This window comes from Pecten maximus, chromosome 14 (genome assembly GCF_902652985.1).
Source record: "Pecten maximus chromosome 14, xPecMax1.1, whole genome shotgun sequence".
Classification (NCBI taxonomy): domain Eukaryota; kingdom Metazoa; phylum Mollusca; class Bivalvia; order Pectinida; family Pectinidae; genus Pecten; species Pecten maximus.
In genome coordinates this window covers 17,653,785-17,675,908 of record NC_047028.1, presented here as the reverse complement: position 1 = coordinate 17,675,908, position 22,124 = coordinate 17,653,785, and the positions used below count along the sequence as shown (strand labels likewise).

Sequence of the window (22,124 nt, the reverse complement as noted above, 5' to 3'; positions counted from 1 at the left end):
TATACAGATGTATGGTGTGTATGAATGATCTATACAGATGTATGGTGTGTATGGATGGTCTATACAGATGTATGGTGTGTATTGATGGTCTATACATATGTATGGTGTGTATGGATGGTCTATACAGATGTATGGTGTGTATAAATGGTCTATACATATGTATGGTGTGTATTGATGGTCTATACAGATGTATGTTGTGTTTGGATGGTCTATAGATATGTATGGTGTGTATGAACGGTTTATGCAGATGTATGGTGTGTATGAATGGTCTATACAGATGTATGGTGTGTATGACTGGTCTATACAGATGTATGGTGTGTATGAATGGTCTATACAGATGTATGGTGTGTATGAATGGTCTATACAGATGTATGGTGTGTATGAATGGTCTATACAGATGTATGGTGTGTATGAATGGTCTATACAGATGTATGGTGTGTATTGATGGTCTATACAGATGTATGGTGTGTATGAATGGTCTATACAGATGTATGGTGTGTATGAATGGTCTATACAGATGTATGGTGTGTATGAATGGTCTATACAGATGTATGGTGTGTATAAATGGTCTATACAGATGTATGGTGTGTATGAATGGTCTATACAGATGTATGGTGTATATGAATGGTCTATACAGATGTATGGTGTGTATGAATGGTCTATACAGATGTATGGTGTGTATGAATGGTCTATACAGATGTATGGTGTGTATTGATGGTCTATACAGATGTATGGTGTGTATGAATGGTCTATACAGATGTATGGTGTGTATGAATGGTCTATACAGATGTATGGTGTGTATGAATGGTCTATACAGATGTATGGTGTGTATGACTGGTCTATACAGATGTATGGTGTGTATGAATGGTCTATACAGATGTATGGTGTGTATGAATGGTCTATACAGATGTATGGTGTGTATGAATGGTCTATACAGATGTATGGTGTGTATGACTGGTCTATACAGATGTATGGTGTATATGAATGGTCTATACAGATGTATGGTGTGTATGAATGGTCTATACAGATGTATGGTGTGTATGAATGGTCTATACAGATGTATGGTGTGTATGAATGGTCTATACAGATGTATGGTGTATATGGTCTATACAGATGTATGGTGTGTATGAATGGTCTATACAGATGTATGGTTTATATGAATGGTCTATACAGATGTATGGTGTGTATGAATGATCTATACAGATGTATGGTGTGTATGGATGGTCTATACAGATGTATGGTGTGTATGAATGGTCTATACAGATGTATGGTGTGTATGAATGGTCTATACAGATATATGGTGTGTATTGATGGTCTATACAGATGTATGGTTTATATGAATGGTCTGTACAGATGTATGAATGGTCTATAGATATGTATGGTGTGTATTGATGGTCTATACATATGTATGGTGTGTATGAATGGTCTATACAGATGTATGGTGTGTATGAATGGTCTATGCAGATGTATGGTGTGTATTGATGGTCTATACAGATGTATGGTTTATATGAATGGTCTATACAGATGTATGGTGTGTATGAATGGTCTATGCAGATGTATGGTGTGTATGGATGGTTTATACAGTTGTATGGTGTGTATGGATGGTCTATACAGTTGTATGGTGTGTATGGATGGTCTATGCAGATGTATGGTGTGTATGAATGGTCTATACAGATGTATGGTGTGTATTGATGGTCTATACATATGTATGGTGTGTATTGATGGTCTATACATATGTATGGTGTGTATTGATGGTCTATACAGATGTATGGTGTGTATGAATGGTCTATACAGATGTATGGTGTGTATGAATGGTCTATGCAGATGTATGGTGTGTATGAATGGTCTATACAGATGTATGGTGTGTATGGATGGTCTATACAGATGTATGGTGTGTATGACTGGTCTATACAGATGTATGGTTTATATGAATGGTCTATACAGATGTATGGTTTATATGAATGGTCTATACAGATGTATGGTGTATATGGTCTATACAGATGTATGGTGTGTATGGATGGTCTATACAGATGTATGGTGTGTATGGATGGTCTATACAGATGTATGGTGTGTATGAATGGTCTATACAGATGTATGGTGTGTATGAATGGTCTATACAGATGTATGGTGTGTATGAATGGTCTATACATATGTATGGTGTGTATGAATGGTCTATACAGATGTATGGTGTGTATGAATGGTCTATACAGATGTATGGTGTGTATGAATGGTCTATACAGATGTATGGTGTGTATGGATGATCTATACAGATGTATGGTGTGTATGAATGGTCTATACAGATGTATGGTTTATATGAATGGTCTATACAGATGTATGGTGTGTATGAACGGTCTATACAGATGTATGGTGTGTATAGATGGTTTATACAGATGTATGGTGTATATGGTCTATACAGATGTATGGTGTGTATGAATGGTCTATACAGATGTATGGTTTATATGAATGGTCTATACAGATGTATGGTGTGTATTGATGGTCTATACAGATGTATGGTGTGTATGACTGGTCTATACAGATGTATGGTGTGTATTGATGGTCTATACAGATGTATGGTGTGTATGAATGGTCTATACAGATGTATGGTGTGTATGAATGATCTATACAGATGTATGGTGTGTATTGATGGTCTATACAGATGTATGGTGTGTATGAATGGTCTATACAGATGTATGGTGTGTATGAATGATCTATACAGATGTATGGTGTGTATTGATGGTCTATACAGATGTATGGTGTGTATTGATGGTCTATACAGATGTATGGTGTGTATGAATGGTCTATACAGATGTATGGTGTGTATGGATGGTCTATACAGATGTATGGTGTGTATGAATGGTCTATACATATGTATGGTTTATATGAATGGTCTATACAGATGTATGGTGTGTATTGATGGTCTATACAGATGTATGGTGTGTATGAATGGTCTATACAGATGTATGGTGTGTATGAATGATCTATACAGATGTATGGTGTGTATTGATGGTCTATACAGATGTATGGTGTGTATGACTGGTCTATACAGATGTATGGTGTGTATGGATGATCTATACAGATGTATGGTGTGTATAGATGGTTTATACAGATGTATGGTGTATATGGTCTATACAGATGTATGGTGTGTATGAATGGTCTATACAGATGTATGGTGTGTATGGATGGTCTATACAGATGTATGGTGTGTATGACTGGTCTATACAGATGTATGGTGTGTATGAATGGTCTGTACAGATGTATGGTGTGTATGACTGGTCTATACAGATGTATGGTGTGTATGAATGGTCTATACAGATGTATGGTGTGTATGAATGGTCTATACAGATGTATGGTGTGTATGAATGGTATATACAGATGTATGGTGTGTATGAATGGTCTATACAGATGTATGGTGTGTATGAATGGTCTATACAGATGTATGGTGTGTATGAATGGTCTATACAGATGTATGGTGTGTATGAATGGTCTATACAGATGTATGGTGTGTATGAATGGTCTATACAGATGTATGGTGTGTATGAATGGTCTATACAGATGTATGGTGTGTATGGATGGTCTATACAGATGTATGGTGTGTATGGATGGTCTATACAGATGTATGGTGTGTATGACTGGTCTATACAGATGTATGGTGTATATGAATGGTCTATACAGATGTATGGTGTGTATGAATGGTCTATACAGATGTATGGTGTGTATGGATGGTTTATACAGATATATGGTGTGTATGAATGATCTATACAGATGTATGGTGTGTATGGATGGTCTATACAGATGTATGGTGTGTATGAATGGTTTATACAGATGTATGGTTTATATGAATGGTCTATACAGATGTATGGTGTGTATGAAAGGTCTATACAGATGTATGGTGTGTATGAATGGTTTATACAGATGTATGGTGTGTATGAATGGTCTATACAGATGTATGGTGTGTATGAATGGTCTATACAGATGTATGGTGTGTATGGATGGTTTATACAGATATATGGTGTGTATGAATGATCTATACAGATGTATGGTGTGTATGGATGGTCTATACAGATGTATGGTGTGTATGAATGGTCTATAGATATGTATGGTGTATATGAATGGTCTATACAGATGTATGGTGTGTATGAATGGTCTATACAGATGTATGGTGTGTATGAATGGTTTATACAGATGTATGGTGTGTATAAATGGTCTATACAGATGTATGGTGTGTATAAATGGTCTATACAGATGTATGGTGTGTATAAATGGTCTATACAGATGTATGGTGTGTATGAATGGTCTATACAGATGTATGGTGTGTATTGATGGTCTATACAGATGTATGGTGTGTATGAATGGTCTATACAGATGTATGGTTTATATGAATGGTCTATACAGATGTATGGTGTGTATGGATGGTTTATACAGTTGTATGGTGTGTATGGATGGTCTATACAGTTGTATGGTGTGTATGGATGGTCTATACAGTTGTATGGTGTGTATGGATGGTCTATACAGTTGTATGGTGTGTATTGATGGTCTATACAGATGTATGGTTTATATGAATGGTCTATACAGATGTATGGTGTGTATGAATGGTCTATACAGATGTATGGTGTGTATGAATGGTCTATACAGATGTATGGTGTGTATTGATGGTCTATACAGATGTATGGTGTGTATGAATGGTCTATACAGATGTATGGTGTGTATGAATGGTCTATGCAGATGTATGGTGTGTATGGATGGTCTATACAGATGTATGGTGTGTATGAATGGTCTATACAGATGTATGGTGTGTATGAATGGTCTATACAGATGTATGGTGTGTATGAATGGTCTATACAGATGTATGGTGTGTATGAATGGTCTATACAGATGTATGGTGTGTATGAATGGTCTATACAGATGTATGGTGTGTATTGATGGTCTATACAGATGTATGGTATGTATGAATGATCTATACAGATGTATGGTGTGTATGAATGGTCTATACAGATGTATGGTGTGTATGAATGGTCTATACAGATGTATGGTGTGTATGAATGGTCTATACAGATGTATGGTGTGTATGAATGGTCTATACAGATGTATGGTGTGTATGAATGGTCTATACAGATGTATGGTGTGTATGAACGGTCTATACAGATGTATGGTGTGTATGAATGGTCTATACAGATGTATGGTGTGTATGGATGGTCTATACAGATGTATGGTGTGTATGAATGGTCTATACAGATGTATGGTGTGTATGAATGGTCTATACAGATGTATGGTGTGTATTGATGGTCTATACATATGTATGGTGTTTATAAAACGATAACGGTTAGGATACCTGAGTATTCTGTGTATATAATAGTTTGAATGAGTGTACTGTGAAATATGGTATAGTCTGCCAAATATTATCACGTTCTTTGAAAAATTGAATAAAAATATAAGTTGAAAAAAAATATTTAAAAAAAAAACAAAAATTAAAGTACATTCGACCTGTGTTAGAATATGCGAGTGACGTGTGGACTAATTATGGTGTAAGAAGCTCTTAAATCTTGATAATATCCAGTTGGATACCGCACGTAACGTTACAGAGCTAGCGATATACACAAAGATACAACATAATATTTTATCAAATCGGCTTGGATCCACTTAATACTTGAAGGAAACACAGAAACTCATCTCGATTATTTACTATCATAGAAAGTGTAGCTCCTAATAATTTATCATAGAAAGTGTAGCTCCTAATCATTTATCATAGAAAGCGTAGCTCCAAATCATTTATCATAGAAAGTATAGCTCCTAATAATTTATCATAGAAAGTATAACTCCTAATCATTTATCATAGAAAGTATAGCTCCTAATCATTTATCATAGAAAGTATAGCTCCTAATCATTTATCATAGAAAGTATAGCTCCTAATCATTTATCATAGAAAGTATAGCTCCTAATCATTTATCATAGAAAGTATAGCTCCTAATAATTTATCATAGAAGGTATAGCTCCTAATCATTTATCATAGAAAGTATAGCTCCTAATCATTTATCATAGAAAGTATAGCTCCTAATCATTTATCATAGAAAGTATAGCTCCTAATCATTTATCATAGAAAGTATAACTCCTAATAATTTATCATAGAAAGTATAGCTCCTAGTCATTTATCATAGAAAGTATAGCTCCAAATCATTTATCATAGAAAGTATAGCTCCTAATTATTTATCATAGAAAGTATAGTTCATAATCATTTATTATAGAAAGTATAGTTCCTAATCATTTATCATAGAAAGTGTAGCTCCTAACCATTTATGTGGTATGTTACCAGGAAGCGTTCCGTGTGTGACAGCCTACAGTAATTCTTTCTGACCTTGATATTACTATAAGGAATTAGTCTACTTATTCACTTAAAGGAAATAATTATCACTTGTAAAGACAAAAAAAATCACAGTACTGTTAATGCTTCTTTGCTTGTGGCTTCAGCAAATCATGTATACTCTATATACTCCAATACCATTCTTCATCTTCACTCTTTTTTTGCGATCCGAAATACAGCAATGAGGAAAATAACCATAACCTGTAGCAATTGCAAAATCTATCGTTTAATGTGATCCTCACTTCCATTTCTGGCGTAAACTGTCACACTGTTTTATCCGACACATTGACCCGGTCGTAAAGTGTGTCGGTAAAGTCAGGTTTCACCGTATTTCTTATGCTTGCATTTTGGATGAAAAGTTATGAAATCCTAGGTAAATTTCATTTGTAAATATCTATTTGTAATAAAATATGTTTCGATGAAACCAGATTTTATCTTTTTCTAGAAAAATGGTATTTTGATCCTTTGAAGGTTATTTAACCCTTACATATTTTATTCGCCAGTCTGCCTTTTGTTCAAAACTTGCAACAGTTTTATCGGTGTTGTCGTGGGTCGATAATCTCGGTTTTTGTTTTGTTTTTTCTCGTTTTTATTTTTACACACCAAATCTAAATTCTGTTCCGTACAAGTACAGAGAGGTTCAAAATGTCACGACCGCCAATTTAACATAACATTATACTTAACAAGTGCACTGTCGGGTTAAAATGAGGATATACCCAATAAAACCATGTAACAGAGAAAAATGTCCAAATGAACTGTTGGGAAAAGGTAATTTTAAAGTTAGTATTTTTTAGGAACATATTCTTTTTTTCATTTTGTTGGAAGAAATCATGCAGTAAGCAACCTTTATACAGACTAAATTAAACATATCCCTATTCTTTCCTAGGTAAAAAGTTGGAATGTACAGCAGGTGCGCTCTAGGATGAACTCATTGGAGTAATCTCCCCTTCCCTACATCTGTGTGGGGGTCAAAGTTCCATTCTTTAAATTCTGCAGGATTTGTGGGAAACTATCTCTAACGCTCGAGTTCAATTAATCGTAATTTCTACAGTGGATTTGTCTTTTTGGTGTAAAAAAGTCCACGAAGATCTGCATTTACTGCACCTGCAAATTGACTCTCTTTCTTCAAAATCTGACTTCATATAGTACATACAACAAAGGCATATATTTCCTTTGAAGGTGCTGTCGCTATTTTGGAGAGAAAGCATGCATTATATTTCATTATGCAAATTAAAATATCATTATCCATTTAAAATCCTTGAAAATTGTATGATGTACCTAGTTTAAATAATTCTTTGTCATCAATAAAAAGACCGTTTCTTTGTAATCTGATATACGTTCAAAGTTTATTCAATTCATAATTAATGTAGTTTAGGTGAGACATTAGCATATAAGTATATAGCGGTACCTGTTTACTTATATCTTACCAGCTGGACTACATATACCTAGCCTCCGTAATAACAGTCAGTAAGTTACACAAGACTTTATATTAAATTCGGACCACCTGGGGCCAAACAAAGAATGCACACATACAAAATGGTAGAGTGGCCAACTTAATTCTAATGAATTATTTTGAATTTTATGTAATAGGATAGAATTAAATCAGAGACGTATATATCTGATATATACGTCTCTGATTAAATGTAACGCATGTGAACGTCCTGTTTTAAAGCAAAAGACGCTCAAATCAAGGAAGATTTATACTCTTGGAAAATAGATCGAGTTTAATCATTGATAAACAAGACAGAGAAGAAACGCAGCAGATTAATGCACAGTTAAAATGTATGTACAGTATATTCTGTTATTTAGCTGCATATCATGAATAGCGGATGTCCTAAACGTAAGCGCATCTTATAGTTGTTTAAAAAAAACCAGGCACAGAAAGTAGATTTTATTAAATACACAGATAAATTACTACGACTGTTAGATCTGTAAATATTTCTATTAAAACATCAAAGAAAGTTTCTTTAATTCAACTAAAACATGAAAATAATAGCCAATGAAATTAGGGTCTCTGCATTACGGAATCCATGCCGTTCCTTTCACCGCCCTATAAGAAGCATTAAGCAGATGTATTCGTTTACATTATAAAACATATGATAAAAATAAACGAATGTAAAAGTGCTAAAAATACTGAAAAACACATTAAAATATATGTACGCAATTTCTAAATGACAAGTAACGCCGAGTACGAATCAATGAACCGAAACCGTTCGACTTCATTCAGACGCTTCGACGGACGGGGAGTTAAAAGGAACAGCCAATGTAAACAGATCCAAGCCCCCTCGCAGGCATTAGGAGAGAGCTCTGCAATACAGTCTGAGGACAATCCCTCGACACGGATAATCCGATTCATTGAGCACGTGAACAGGGAACATGGCGTTTACTTTTCGATCGTAGACAACCGAATGGATATATGATTATTTTGTGAGTTCCAAACCATCACCTATGGTGTGATCAAATAATAACCCCGGAATATTTGTACGTAAACAGCGGTCGGACATTGAAGTAGCAAGAAAATGGCCGCCACAAAATTAACTCCGTGCTGGTGTGTGTTATTCATTCTTTTTGTTGGAAGTCACGGTTTAAATCTGGCCTGTATAGAAGTCAAGCGAGCTTACATTGCTCAGGGAGGCAACGAGCACGATGTTCCAATTCAGGCCATATCTGGTAAGTTGGGTTTGTAATTTCAGGAAGTCTCAATTCATCAAAGAAAAAAGTTTTTCTACCAAAACCTCTGATGCTGTTATCGGCACACGTCTTGAATACACTATATACGCTCTCAACTGTGTTAGCAGCACTTCAAATGGAGAATACACTTGTTTTAGCAGCGAGTGGAATTTTTGTTTCAAAATGACTGAGAATGGGCATTTTAGTTCTGTTTCCATTGTGTATTGTACAGGAGAAAGTCTTGTGTACAATACACAAGGATGAACGATTGAAAATGTATCGGGAAGTTTTTGGTCTAAAAATAAACTCAGCATCAGGATCATTAGAAATGTCTTTGTTGTCTTCAATAAACACAAACTGATACATTATATAATATATTGAATCAAGTATACATTCTTGCAACATTCCATTAATACTAGTGAATTTGTTAATTATCATATCAAATATCTTTTTTTTTTTTTTTTGTGGATTGGCATGACATTTCAGAAATGGCATTTTCAGTAATGTTATATACTTTTACCTTTCCTGACAGGAATGGAAAATTAATAGACTGTCAAGTGTCAGATTGAAAATATTAATGTGTTAAGTGCATGTCAGTGTGGGTCAGTATATTGACAGTATTTGTAACATTTTGTGATGTTATCTTCCTTAAAGGAAGATTCTTCCTTGTTGTCAAAAAATACTTACACATCTACAGATATTTTCGTGATAAAAAGGTAATCAATATTGTTTAGCAATTTTCAATAAAAAGTTTTATAAAAAAAAAGAAATTCTTGAGTTCATTAAGTACTAAATGAATTACTGTCTGGTTAATTAAATACAATTATATAAAATTGGTCATCATTTATTCTTGGCTAGTACCTAATTAAGGAAATTCAGGAAGGTGTCAAATATTTGTGGTCAGGTCCATTTAGTTAAGATTGTGTGCAGACATACCTGTTAATTACATAGCGTTGAGTAATCCTGGCACCTGTCAGGTAAAATTTTACCTTCCACTCACAGGGGAAAGTGGTGAAAATTGTTTACCTAGGGACACTCTTGCAATTGGCCAGGAATTAGTTTCACTTGTCATAATAACCTTTGTTGGGAATTAACTGGCATTTCACTAATGTTGATTAGTCAAAGAGTTTAAAACAAATATACTCAAAATTGTTGATCAAATTGAGGACAAGCTTTAGGACTTGAAGTAGAATTAATTTACTTTCTGGGCTTGACATTTATCAACAGATTTTGTCCACGTGTAGTCAAGTAGCATTAGTGTGTTGAGTTCCCTTGCTAGCCATACACTTGAATGAGATTGTTTTAAACAATTGTGAAATATATGTTAACTATATGATGCATAAAGTTAAATATTTATAAAGAATTAATGTTATTTGCATACAGAATTTTGAGGAATTGTATTATTTTCCTCATTCTTAAATTTTTCCAGTATCTTGTACAATTTGTGTCCTAATTATTTGATTAATTTCTTTATGAATTGTTACTTCCTAACTCCTTATTATATTAAAACTCAGTCTGAACTAGGGAAGAATAATTATATCTAACAATTGCAGCTTGAAAATATTTATGATTTTAAGTTTGGGAGTTTTCTCTCATCTGCTATCTGATCAAAGTAGACAGTAGATACGATATTTAAAAGCAAGATAGTGCTTCAGTTGTAGTCTTTGAATGAAGTAGTTGTTAATGGGAAATCTTGATCAAGCTTACACTTAAAGTGCCCTAATTTAGAATTCTAGTCTACTTCACTCTACACACACTAATCTCATCTCGCGAATGAATAATTCACAAGATTAATCCAGGGCTGCATTCAAAACAGAGCAATGTTGATCCAAAAATGACTTAATGGACTGTAAAATGTATACAGAACAGAACTGAAAAACAAAACAAAATTGTTTTGGTTATATCATGTAAAATTACGAAAAGGATCTGTCTGTGTTTTGGCTGGATATTCCACTAGAATTGGTTCACACAAAACTCTTTTAAAGTCAATTAATCATATTGTGTACCTTGTATACCCAGAAGTTGTCTAACCATGACTAGTTTACATGTAATTTGAATATATTTAAAGGCACTCCTTTTAGTCTGGTTTTCATCTTGGTCCACCAGCTGAGTAATTTGCACACTAAATTTTGTGTTATTTTAACAATGACCTGGGATACCTATTACTGTGCCCTTTATCTCCTCAAAATCCATACAAACACCCCCCTCCTCAACCCCTTTCATATACCATATGATACATTGTATCCTCTAACTCTCTCCCTTGCCTCCCTGTTGCTGACACACAGACATCCCCCCCCCATCTTCTGGCAACCTCATCTGACTTATACACACATGATACTTATTGGTAATTTCCACTAAATAACCCAGATCACAATCCAGACCCACCCTAGTGTATGCATGGTTAGATGCTCGTGTGTGTATACTTTAGTTGGTCATTCCTTTGTTCAGTCATCACTGCACACACACACACACACACACTCACATGCTTCAATATCCAGGTTTAGCCCCATGTTAGAACCCCCCACTGAGTCTGCGCCTGGTCTCAAAATCCTTGGTCTAAACACAGCTAATCCAGCCCAGTGTACATGTAATGGTTATATAATAAATTCTTATAAGTATAATCCAATTTAGATTCTTACACAAATCTTTAACAGGCCCCCCCCCCCCCCTTCCCCCATTGAAGGTCAAATAGATATGAAGGAGGTGGGAGTGGGTCAGAGGTAGGGGGGATTGCTAATATGTTATGCTGGACTATCTCTATAATCCCAAATTTTCTTAACAATATAAGGGAACAATAAATACAGACTTTTCTTTGTTCCAAATTAGATAGATAAAAACAACAATAATTTGGGAATGTCAAAGTATATTCAGTGATTTATACAATTGGCAAAGGGGGAGGGGATTTGGCTATTTACCTGTGGTTCTAAGTCATTAACAAATGAGATTTATTATCATCATTAGGTGGTCATTCACCTGTCTGTTGACCACCTGTAGATCTAGGAGAAAAGTTTCCTTGGTCTAGTGATGTGGGGGAGGCAAATAGGGGGGGGGGGGGGGGGGGGGGGGGGGTCTATAAATTAGTGGACAGTACCTGTGTATACCTGTTTGTTTATCACAGGTAATTAGAATATGACATGGTTATTGGGGTCAGGAGAGTTTACTTTGATGGGGGGAGGGGGAATGGGGTGATGTACAGGTATGAAGTCTGTCAGCCTCAGAGCATTGATTCATTGTGTATATACTCTATAATTAATCAGCACAGGTGGGCTTTGAGACAGTACAGGTAAAATTTGGGAACTAAAGGAAATAAAGAAAGAAGAGGGGGGGGGGGGGGGGGGGGGGGGGGGGTCAATTACCAGTGGTATACATACATATCTAATGGGAAGCTACATCTACAGAAAACAATATTTACTAGACGTATATACCACTGCAGGTGTGGAACGGTTGTTGTTAACTGTTGTATGCAGGTAATATACAAAGTGTATTTCACTTAAGTGTTAAGAACACAGTGTAGGTGGTAAGAAAGAACATTTGACCCCAGGGACATACAAATGGCTGCCATAAATTATCGAGCTAAAGTGCTCCACTAAATACAAAAATTCTTGTCACCCTATAAATTATTTTTTTCAAATGTCAGGTGAAAAAAAAAACCAGACTCTTGTTCTCTCAATGTAGATCTAGAGTATACTTGCTAGTTTATGGTCAAATTGTCTTTCCCTCCAACACAGATATGCACATACACTTCCCTTGATTTGTGAGGGAGTTTTGGCATTCACTCACTCACCTAACCCAGACCAGGTTAGACCAGGTTTCTTTCAAATCACTTTCTTACAGAAAAGCATTTAATTGTATTAAAACATCACCTTTTTGTTCAAATAGCTGAATACAAAGACTAGAGTATTAAAAGTGAGCTGCATATATCTATATAAGCCCCTGTCTCCTTCATAACACAAGTCATCAAATCACCGAATTATTGATCTCAATACCTATTTCTCACTAGCTTCGATTCTGTAGAATATTTGGACTAAAATGTTTTGTCAAACTGAAATAAAAATTTCTATGGTACAAAGTAAGTAAATAATCGTCAAATTCCTTAACGATGACAGGGTCCAGCTTTTTATTTTAATCCTCGACAGGATGTTATCAAAGCGGATTAGCTTACACAGGTAAGGTATAAAGCAGGACACCCACAACAAACATGGCCTATTATTCATGGTCCGGAGTGTACTTAGGACATACAGCCATGTTTGTTCTCCACTATTGATTGGAATCGTCTATATTTGGAATAAAGATAACCTCAGTCATATTTGTGTTGAAATATGTGTCGGTTTCCTCACGTCTATATTTATTCTGAAAATTTTGTGACACTGATGCTTTGGATTGTACAGAAGTTGTTAAATTTCACACAAATATTTGGGTCATTGCTCTGAATAAATGTCAGTATGTTCTGTTTATTTTAGGAAAATACAAGTATTTGGAAAAGCAATATTGACATGACATTGCATGAGACTGTGAAAAAATTTAACACTTCAATCAAATCTGTATGTTTTCTATGTATGTACACAATTTAAATTCTGACATCATGAAATAAAAAAATTAATATAGTCACAATCATTGTTTGAAGTTTCCGTTTTAATATGGATGGCTGGTTAGAATTCATCTTCTTCAAAATGAACTACTTCAAATAATTGAACTCTCTGAAAAATGAAATTTTAAAACTTTCAGAATTTTGACCCGATTAATTTAAAATACAGTTACTGATTTATTTTTGGGTATTCTTAATTGATTGATTCTAAATGTTATCTTTTAAGTATTCACCTAGTGGATTTGTTGAGTTTTGAATGGATGACACTTTTTGTGTTAAGGCCAGTGAATCATTAAATATCCACCGCCCATGTAGAGGTCAGGAACCAAATCTTATAACAATATACATAGAGGTCAGGATATAGACAAGACAATGTCGGTATCAGGTTATAAACGCAGAGCCGAGGCTGATCCATCTTAATTCACAAGGAGATGAGTCAGTAATAATTAGAAGCGCTGCGACAGGACAAATTGATCATGTTGGACTTTACAAAGCCCTAATGGTTAGGATATAATGCAGGTGTCAATCAGTTAAAACTAGTTTAGACTCGTCCAGCGCAGAGTATAAAAAAAAAGGTGGACGGATTAGGTTAAAAATGTTTCCGTTCCTACATTTTTGTTCTGTATTTACGATGAGGTTTAAATAGTCCTTGTAAAGTCTGGTTGATGAATTTGTAGGATTTTTATATTGACATACGTTAAATAAAGAGATCAAATTTAAGGAGAAAGGTCTCAGTCGTTGACCTTGTTGTATTTTTAAAGAAGACTTTGGTCCTGGTACGAAAACGTGAAATTTGACAGGTGCTTTTCAAAGAAACCTTTCAGTGGTTGGACTGGTTATTACTTTAAGAAATTCCTAGTGAAATTAAAAGTTTCAATCACATGGTCTATTTGAGATATATTTGCAAAGATTGACATATTTCAGTAAGCACCTGCCATTGCGTAAATTATTTTGTAGAAACTCTGTCTTGTCTCGGGTTTCAATGTCAGCATTTTCTGGGGATGTTTGTTTAAATATAAAATATACCTCAGCCCTATATATTTGGGTTAAAATGCAATTTATCTATAATAAATATTTTAGGAAACTTTGGCATAAATACTGATAAAATAAAACATTTTAAAGATAAAATACATACATGTTTATAGCATAAAAAGCACTAGCATTTCAAAAGTTATGTTTCTGAATGAATAAACATGCACTGCATGAGACAGTTGAGGTTTTGGGATCTTATATAACTGATATAGGGACTGTTGTAGAATTGAAGACACATGTTTACTAACTAATGTAGCTGTGCGATCATTTCCAGACACAATTATAAGGCTAAAATGCCTTGAATTAGGAATTAGCTACATGACTATAATGGGTTGGTTAGTTACACACTGGAATAACTTCTCATTTAAAGCTGACGTTTCCAAAATTACACATTCCTTTGTGTGGTAAACAGTATGACTCCGAGGTCGAGAGATCCAACACAATCGTGGAGTAGGAGGACCCTGAACAAACAGATGTATCACCAACCGGGGTGCCTGGCTACCCAGACATGTGTGCCTTACAAGTGGACATAGAATGATCGGAATGTTGTGGACATTCAAATTAATTACAGATCTCAAGTAAAAGTGTTTACGAACCCTTTAAAGGGAGCTGAATAATTCATTGTTTGTGGATTTTTGTTCGGCTTTTGTACAATGAGTTATGTTGAGCAGATGATGTATTATAATAATACATATTCAATAGAGAAAAATGACAGATGAAACTTGAAAGGGATTTAGTTTTCATGGTGAAAACATTATAACTAGATTTCGTCATTAAATACCATAACCGCAATATAGAAATACTTATAAAAATTGATTTTGTGATTAATTGTATATCTAAATTTGATCTGTAAAATGTTAAAACTCAACGTTTAGTTAGTCAGTACCCTGTATGCCCAATTTACCATGAATGGCGATGTCACAATTCCCAATGGTCATATACTTCATACTGTAAATGTCAAATCTGATGTTTATGGCATTTTGAATGATCATCATTTATCTGTATTTCTGGTTCAGAAAGCAAAGGTCAGTGAAGTTGTTAGATATACTTGTTGTAGAAATGTTTTTGTATACTTTTATGTATATTGGCCTTCAATATATGTATTACCATTAACATTGAATGTGGACGTTGGACCTTGGTATAGATTACAACATAAAATCTGGTTCTCCGTTGTTAAAGCTATATTGTGTGGTCGTGTTATACATTCTATGAAAAGTGTACCAGTGAATGAAAATAAGCAATCTTCACCAATAATTTTTGGGACTTGATTCTCATATTTTAGTAGCAATTTAAGTACTTAAAATTAGTCCAGGGACCCATAACAAAATTGAAAATGGTGTTATGGAGACACCGGATTTTTTTTTTACAAAAGATTCATATATATAAAAAAAGAATAAAAGATTGTTGTGTTTAAAGGTATAATGTCACAGTTTATGTTGAGAAATTGTCTTCTGTAACTATGAAGTGCTACAGCTTTTTGTGCGAAACTATACATTGGAGGTGTAGATAATAAAATAGGTGACTTGATAGTTTTATATACTCTAACACCGACTTCTTACTTATGGGGCTGGTATAATATAAATCACAGATATAATAGCATTAAAAGGTATAATTCTGTCTCAGAATAACATCGTGAGAGACTGCTAATTGTTTAAGTACAGGTAAAGAGTAATTCCGACATGTGACACAGTACGGACTGTCTTTGATGTAGTCAGCTTGTCACATTACACCACAAAGACCTCAGGTAGATTATCAGAAATCACCTTTGGATGGGTGTTTGTGTTAGGGTTAAGGTATGTATTTTTTAGTGGGATCCTAAATGCATTAGATCAACATGTGACAAGACAATTTGCAGTTGGACATTATATGGCTTGAGGGTTTATCAATGACCAAATTGACCTGTCAATTACTATGACATATAGCATTATGGCCTGTTGACTTATGGTCAGCTGTGGTCAGTATATAGAAGATCTATGAGCTGGAGGTTTAATTGTGTCCAGTACTAGTAGGGGTAGATGATAGGGTCAATATTGACCGAATCCTTTGTGGGAGTCGGTAGCCTTTGGAGATGGCCACTGGTCAGTAATGACCATTAGACTAGACACCTGGTGAAGGGCAGCAGGTGCCCTATTGTTTATCCTGATGTAATAGTGTCACCTTCCCCTGATAGACATGATACTTCAGGGCCCAGGGATAAGGTTTTTCTTGAAACTTAAAAAAAAAACCAAAAGCTGACATGGTCGTGATCAACAAGCCTGGAAAATATCTCTACACTCCAGGGCAGTTTAACTTCTCCTCCCATTTAAAATCAAATTTGATAACAAAAAAAAAAAAATAATAGACATGAATATAAATAACTATGAGAAAATGACTTGGACACCATGGCCAGCTGGCACAACAGGTGCTTTTAATACATACAGCACCACATTTATGCAAATTGATGTGTTTTATAGAATGTTAGACTATTTACCATCACATATATAGTAGAACTATACTCACATTTATCGTCATGAATAGGAGATTTATAAATCTATAAGTACAAACACGAATATTTAATACAGATAAAGACAAGAGAAAAGCAGAGACTTGAGTAAGGTCATACAAAATATATAAAAAAATATAGAGACTTGTCATCACATTATTATCCAGTTCAAATGTACTTGGGATGGAGCTTGAGGTAACAAAAGGCAATCCACTGCTACTGAAAAAAATCACAATCAATTTGAATGGTATTACCAGTGGGCAGAGCATTATGACTAACTTGATATACTTGAAAACTTTAGCTGTTTGATTTGTACTATAAGCCTTTTTCTAAGAAAGTTTGGAACGCCCGAAGAATTACATTATCACTGTTGGCAAGGTCTAATGGGAAGTTGAGAACAAGTGCTTACATAAAATTCAAAACTAATTTACTGGTTATTCAGACCACCCAGTAGTACAAATTCATACTTTATAAAGACCCAAGAACCGCTCTAAAAATTATCAAAGGAATTGCAGGATAAATTAATTCTGTTTTCTTTTTATGTTCTGAATAAAATTACAGTGAAATGTGTTGGATAATAGATTGATTCATCAGATCTGGATCTTTTTGAGAAAAAAGGTACGAAAAGGTTACTTTTAAATCTCTATATTTCACATTTGAATAGTTATCCAATTCTTTAAAGGAATACTTTTTTTAGATTCCAGGTTTTCAGACATCAGATTTAAAAATGTGTTGAGAAAATTTGGCAGGAAATGATTTTGTTCTCTGAAAAGGCAACAGAATATCTATACAATGTTTTAAAGTAAAGATATCTGTAATTAAAAAAAAACGAACTTCACTGTTTTTTAGTTAAATGTAAAATATCTGAATTCTTTGAAGAGGTGAAGTGTCCTGTTGGGTGTCTTCGGTAGTATGCTTCAGTGAGGTAGCATGCACACAAATCAACATCAGATTTGCGCTATCACAAGGAGACAAAAACAAACATACTGCAGCCTTACGAAACACACTCGCGTACACTACAAGCTTGCATATCTCACACACAGAGAGCCTGTACTCAAATGACCATAGCTGTTTAGAGGACGTTAAACAATGCAAACAAAAAATAATTTTTAACAATACTGTCATCTCTTTGGTAATTTGAACGCAAATATTGAAAAAGGAACCTTGTTGGGTGTACATAAACATGATGACACTTTGTGTAAAATGGCTGTATGAATGCAACAGTAATAATTACTCTGAGATTACATGGAAATCAATATAATTCAGATATGTTTGGTTTGAGATTGTAGTTGGAGATTGATTTTTCAGAGAAAACATTCTATAAATTCAACCTCGGGATTATATAAAACTTTGATAGATTGCAAATCCTCATTATAGCAATTAAAGTTTAGGTTTAAAGCAGAATATTGCTTGTGTTTTCATACACCAGTCATGTAAATTTGCTATTCATAATTTTATGGATGAATGCAATGGTAACAGTTTCATTCTGTTATATGTAAGGTATGTGCTGATGTTTCATAATAGGAGGCCTTAATAGCTCAGATGGTTAGAGCGCTAACCATGAAACTTCAGGTGAAGATCCGAGGTGTACAGTTTTGCCGTTCCTTTCACATGTCAATTTGTGTTTCTCGGGAAGCAGAGAAACGGACCAGTCTGTACTGTTATGGTTGTGTCCATAAAACCAGGGCAAGGCGCTTCACCCTTATTGCTCTGAATGGCATGTGATGGGCCTACCCTATGTTCAGTGAGGTAGACACCAACTACTACAAAGAGATCCACCCCTAAATGGACCCTGGCTGTTCATGGGGCGATAAACACTGCTTTCATATAATATTCTTGCAGGGTCAAAAAGTCAAACCTTTCAGTGGTCATTTCATGCACTTAACTTACATTAGAAACCCTTTTAAACTCTGAATGACTTACATGGACAAGATATTTTACCTATGGCAGAACTAATGTATAAATTGTAGTAATTTAGATGTATATACCATTTAATTTTACAACTGACAGGTTAAGATGGGAGTTAAAGGTGAAAGCTTAAGCAATACATTCTGTTGGGAGTTCAGAGGTTAAATAGGGTACATTTTAAACTTGAGAGCATAGTCATCAAAAATATGACAAGTCTGCTGTAATTGTCAGAGATTTGTACTTTTAAAGTTATGCCATTTCAGATAAAATTCAGGGTAAATTACTTGGCAAAAGAAAATTCATACTGACAGTTTCATTGGGATTGCAGTGTGGCATTTCATTATGCTAATTAATTGGGCATTGTGAATTTGGTCATTACAATTCATTAGTAAAACTAGACAAGAAAAATATCCAGTTGGAGAAATTCTCCCAAGAACCAACATCTTGTCAAGTCCATGTGTGTATAGTAGTTAATCTACTAGGTAGTAAGGGGGATAACGTTTAGTATAGATCTAAAAAGCCTTCTTAATGAAAACAAGCAAATTATATAAAAAAGAAGGGGATCCTTCTGATAGTACAAAATACTGTTTGGAAACCTGGCTTCAGGAGTTGTTCCTCTTCATTGTTGATTTAAAATTCATTGTTTTGTCCCAAAGAATGTGAAGCAAATAAAAAAGTTAAAAATTTCCAGGTACTAATTTAACAAACGAGATCTGTAAATCTTATCCTTCAGGTCGTGTTTCAGGTAATTGATAGGAATAACACAAAAAGTGAGGTTTGGTTAATTATATTTAAAGATCACTCCCACGATACTACATGTTACCATTAGTCATATTTGTCCGTACCCATTATACTGATCGTATCAGCCAATGACCGTTCAATTCTAATACTCTCTGTCAGAAAAAAAAAATTCCTCAAATTTTTACGCTGTGCCAGCTTTAATTGTGTGACTTGTCCGTGAGGCTTTTGATTGGTCAGTGATGAGACCGTATTAACCCCATCGGTCAGTTACACTAACAACCGATCATTGTGCTGGGACATAAATTACATCTCATTTAGGGTCGCAGGGCCAGGTTAGAGCCCCATAAGTCATAAACTGGTATCTTGGGTTGCTATAAAACCTCCGCCTTTACACCTGAAGCTTTGACCTTCTCTCAATACTTGTGAGGATACTGAATGTTGAGAGGTCGTTTAGGGTCAACTCATAAGTAGAAATCACATAAACGTAAAATGTGTACATTTTATTTATCATCTGTGTTTAGAAGAGTTGCTCTTTTAGGTATTTTGCATTGGAGATCAAAGGTGCACCCAGCTGATGAAAGATGAAAGATACTTGGTTTAAAACAAAAGTTTCACATGAATAATTCTAATTCAACACCTGTGTCCGCAAATGATGCCAATTTCCAATGCATGAATTTATACTTCTAAAGGAACTTTTTTGTGGATGTTTATATACATGTACATACATTTACCGGATTTATCCTCAACTAAGCCCCCTTCCTTTGCCATAAAAATTCATTTGTGGACCACTTTTAAGTTATTTGTCAGCAGGGGCTTATTTGAAGGTAAATGTGGTATTTCACCTGTCTAGGAGGTTACCAGGTTATTCTAAATCAGGTAGATCTGGACAGTGTATAAGTACTGTATGACTTATTACTCCTACCTGGCCACTCCTATTGAACTAGCATTAGATTTTACCTGGAGTGTAAAAGTCAATGGAAGGGCACAATCTCAGACTCAATGATATCTAAATAGCCTGGCCCAGTCACCAACTACTCACCTGAACCACAAAGCTAATTCACCAGCGCTAAGTGTGTCCCATTGAGAGGCCTGTGTATATTTATTTATTCATGTGTCAGAAGAAAATTTATCCTAACACCCCTGTCACCAACCCACACTAAAGCATGGTTGGTGACACAGCATGAAATAGTTTTCTGATCGGAAGAATTTTTCCCTGTCTGGAATACATTTTTTGTATGGGTTAGGAAGTGTTACATCTGTTAAAGATCTTTGTTAAGTTCTAAATTAAGGCAAAGAGGAAGATACTCAGATTAACACATTATTGTGTAATCAGCACATTTATTTTCTATATGGTAATTATATTCCTGTGCTCAGCATCATTAGCAAGCCCACCCTTATTAAATGAGGGAGATTTTGAAGAAAAGGGAGATAATTTATTGTATTAGCTTGTCAAAATTTAATGCTTGTCACAAATTGAGGTTTCTTACAGTAAAAAAGCATCTAGCTCATTGTGATATTTTTTTTTGTACATAAATAATGAGAATAATGATCATCAGTATAAAATTGTGAAGTTTTATAGATAAACTATAAAAAATATACAATCTCCTTTCTAAGGACAGTGTCAAGGCCTCAGGAATGATGCTTAGAACTGTGAATTATCTTAAAAAATCCTGGAAAATGTTTCCACTGATTCCTGCTTGTAAAATCAAAACAAATAATATTGTGTCTATATAGGTAAAATGATGTTCAAGTTTCATTTAATATCACTGCAGGGTTAAAGAAATGTTTGGCTCGCTTTAAAACTTCTTGGAATTGGTCTTGTGATTTGATTATCTGTATATTTTCATATTAAACTGGGTTATATTATGTCTATCACTGTCTTCAGTGTTTTGGCCAATTTTGATTTTTCGAAATTCCCTTCTAGCTTCTGGATTATTTGCTTGAGCTTTGGCCCTTGCATCACTGACTAGTCACTGATCATGAGGGACTATATATATTCATACTTAAGCATATTTGTACTTGAGGTTGTGGGCAGTGACGGGTGATACTGTTATTATAGTAAGAAAAGATATGGTTCCTATTTTTAAATTTGTATCATTAGTGATAGGGATGCATAATTTCAGCCATGATTATATAATTATGTCACAGAACAGCTAATGCCAAGCCTAGGTGATGGTACATTGGGTGTAATGTACATGTTGTAATCAAACAAATGTGATAGCAGCGATGTTGTGCCGGCGCGGAATGCGACATAGAAATGTAACGACGACATCTGTGACGCAACCTGGACATAATACAGCATACAAATATTTTATCTCTTATCTTAATTCCAAAGTACATATATATCAACA

General features: G+C 34.7%; 1 protein-coding gene across 8 annotated transcripts in view; it reads left to right on the top strand.

Annotated features, from left to right (window-relative positions):
- The first annotated feature begins 8,620 nt into the window (after positions 1-8,620).
- Positions 8,621-22,124, top strand: part of LOC117342885 (glypican-6-like) — an 82,077-nt gene continuing 68,573 nt past the window's right edge. For all 8 annotated transcript variants that reach the window (XR_004535920.1, XR_004535917.1, XR_004535922.1 and 5 more), the window contains exon 1: positions 8,621-9,025. Coding sequence is in view for 1 of the 8 variants with exons in the window: in XM_033905173.1 (XP_033761064.1) it covers positions 8,875-9,025 (151 nt within the window). In the remaining 7 variants the exon portion in view is untranslated. The remainder of the gene's footprint in view (positions 9,026-22,124) is intronic.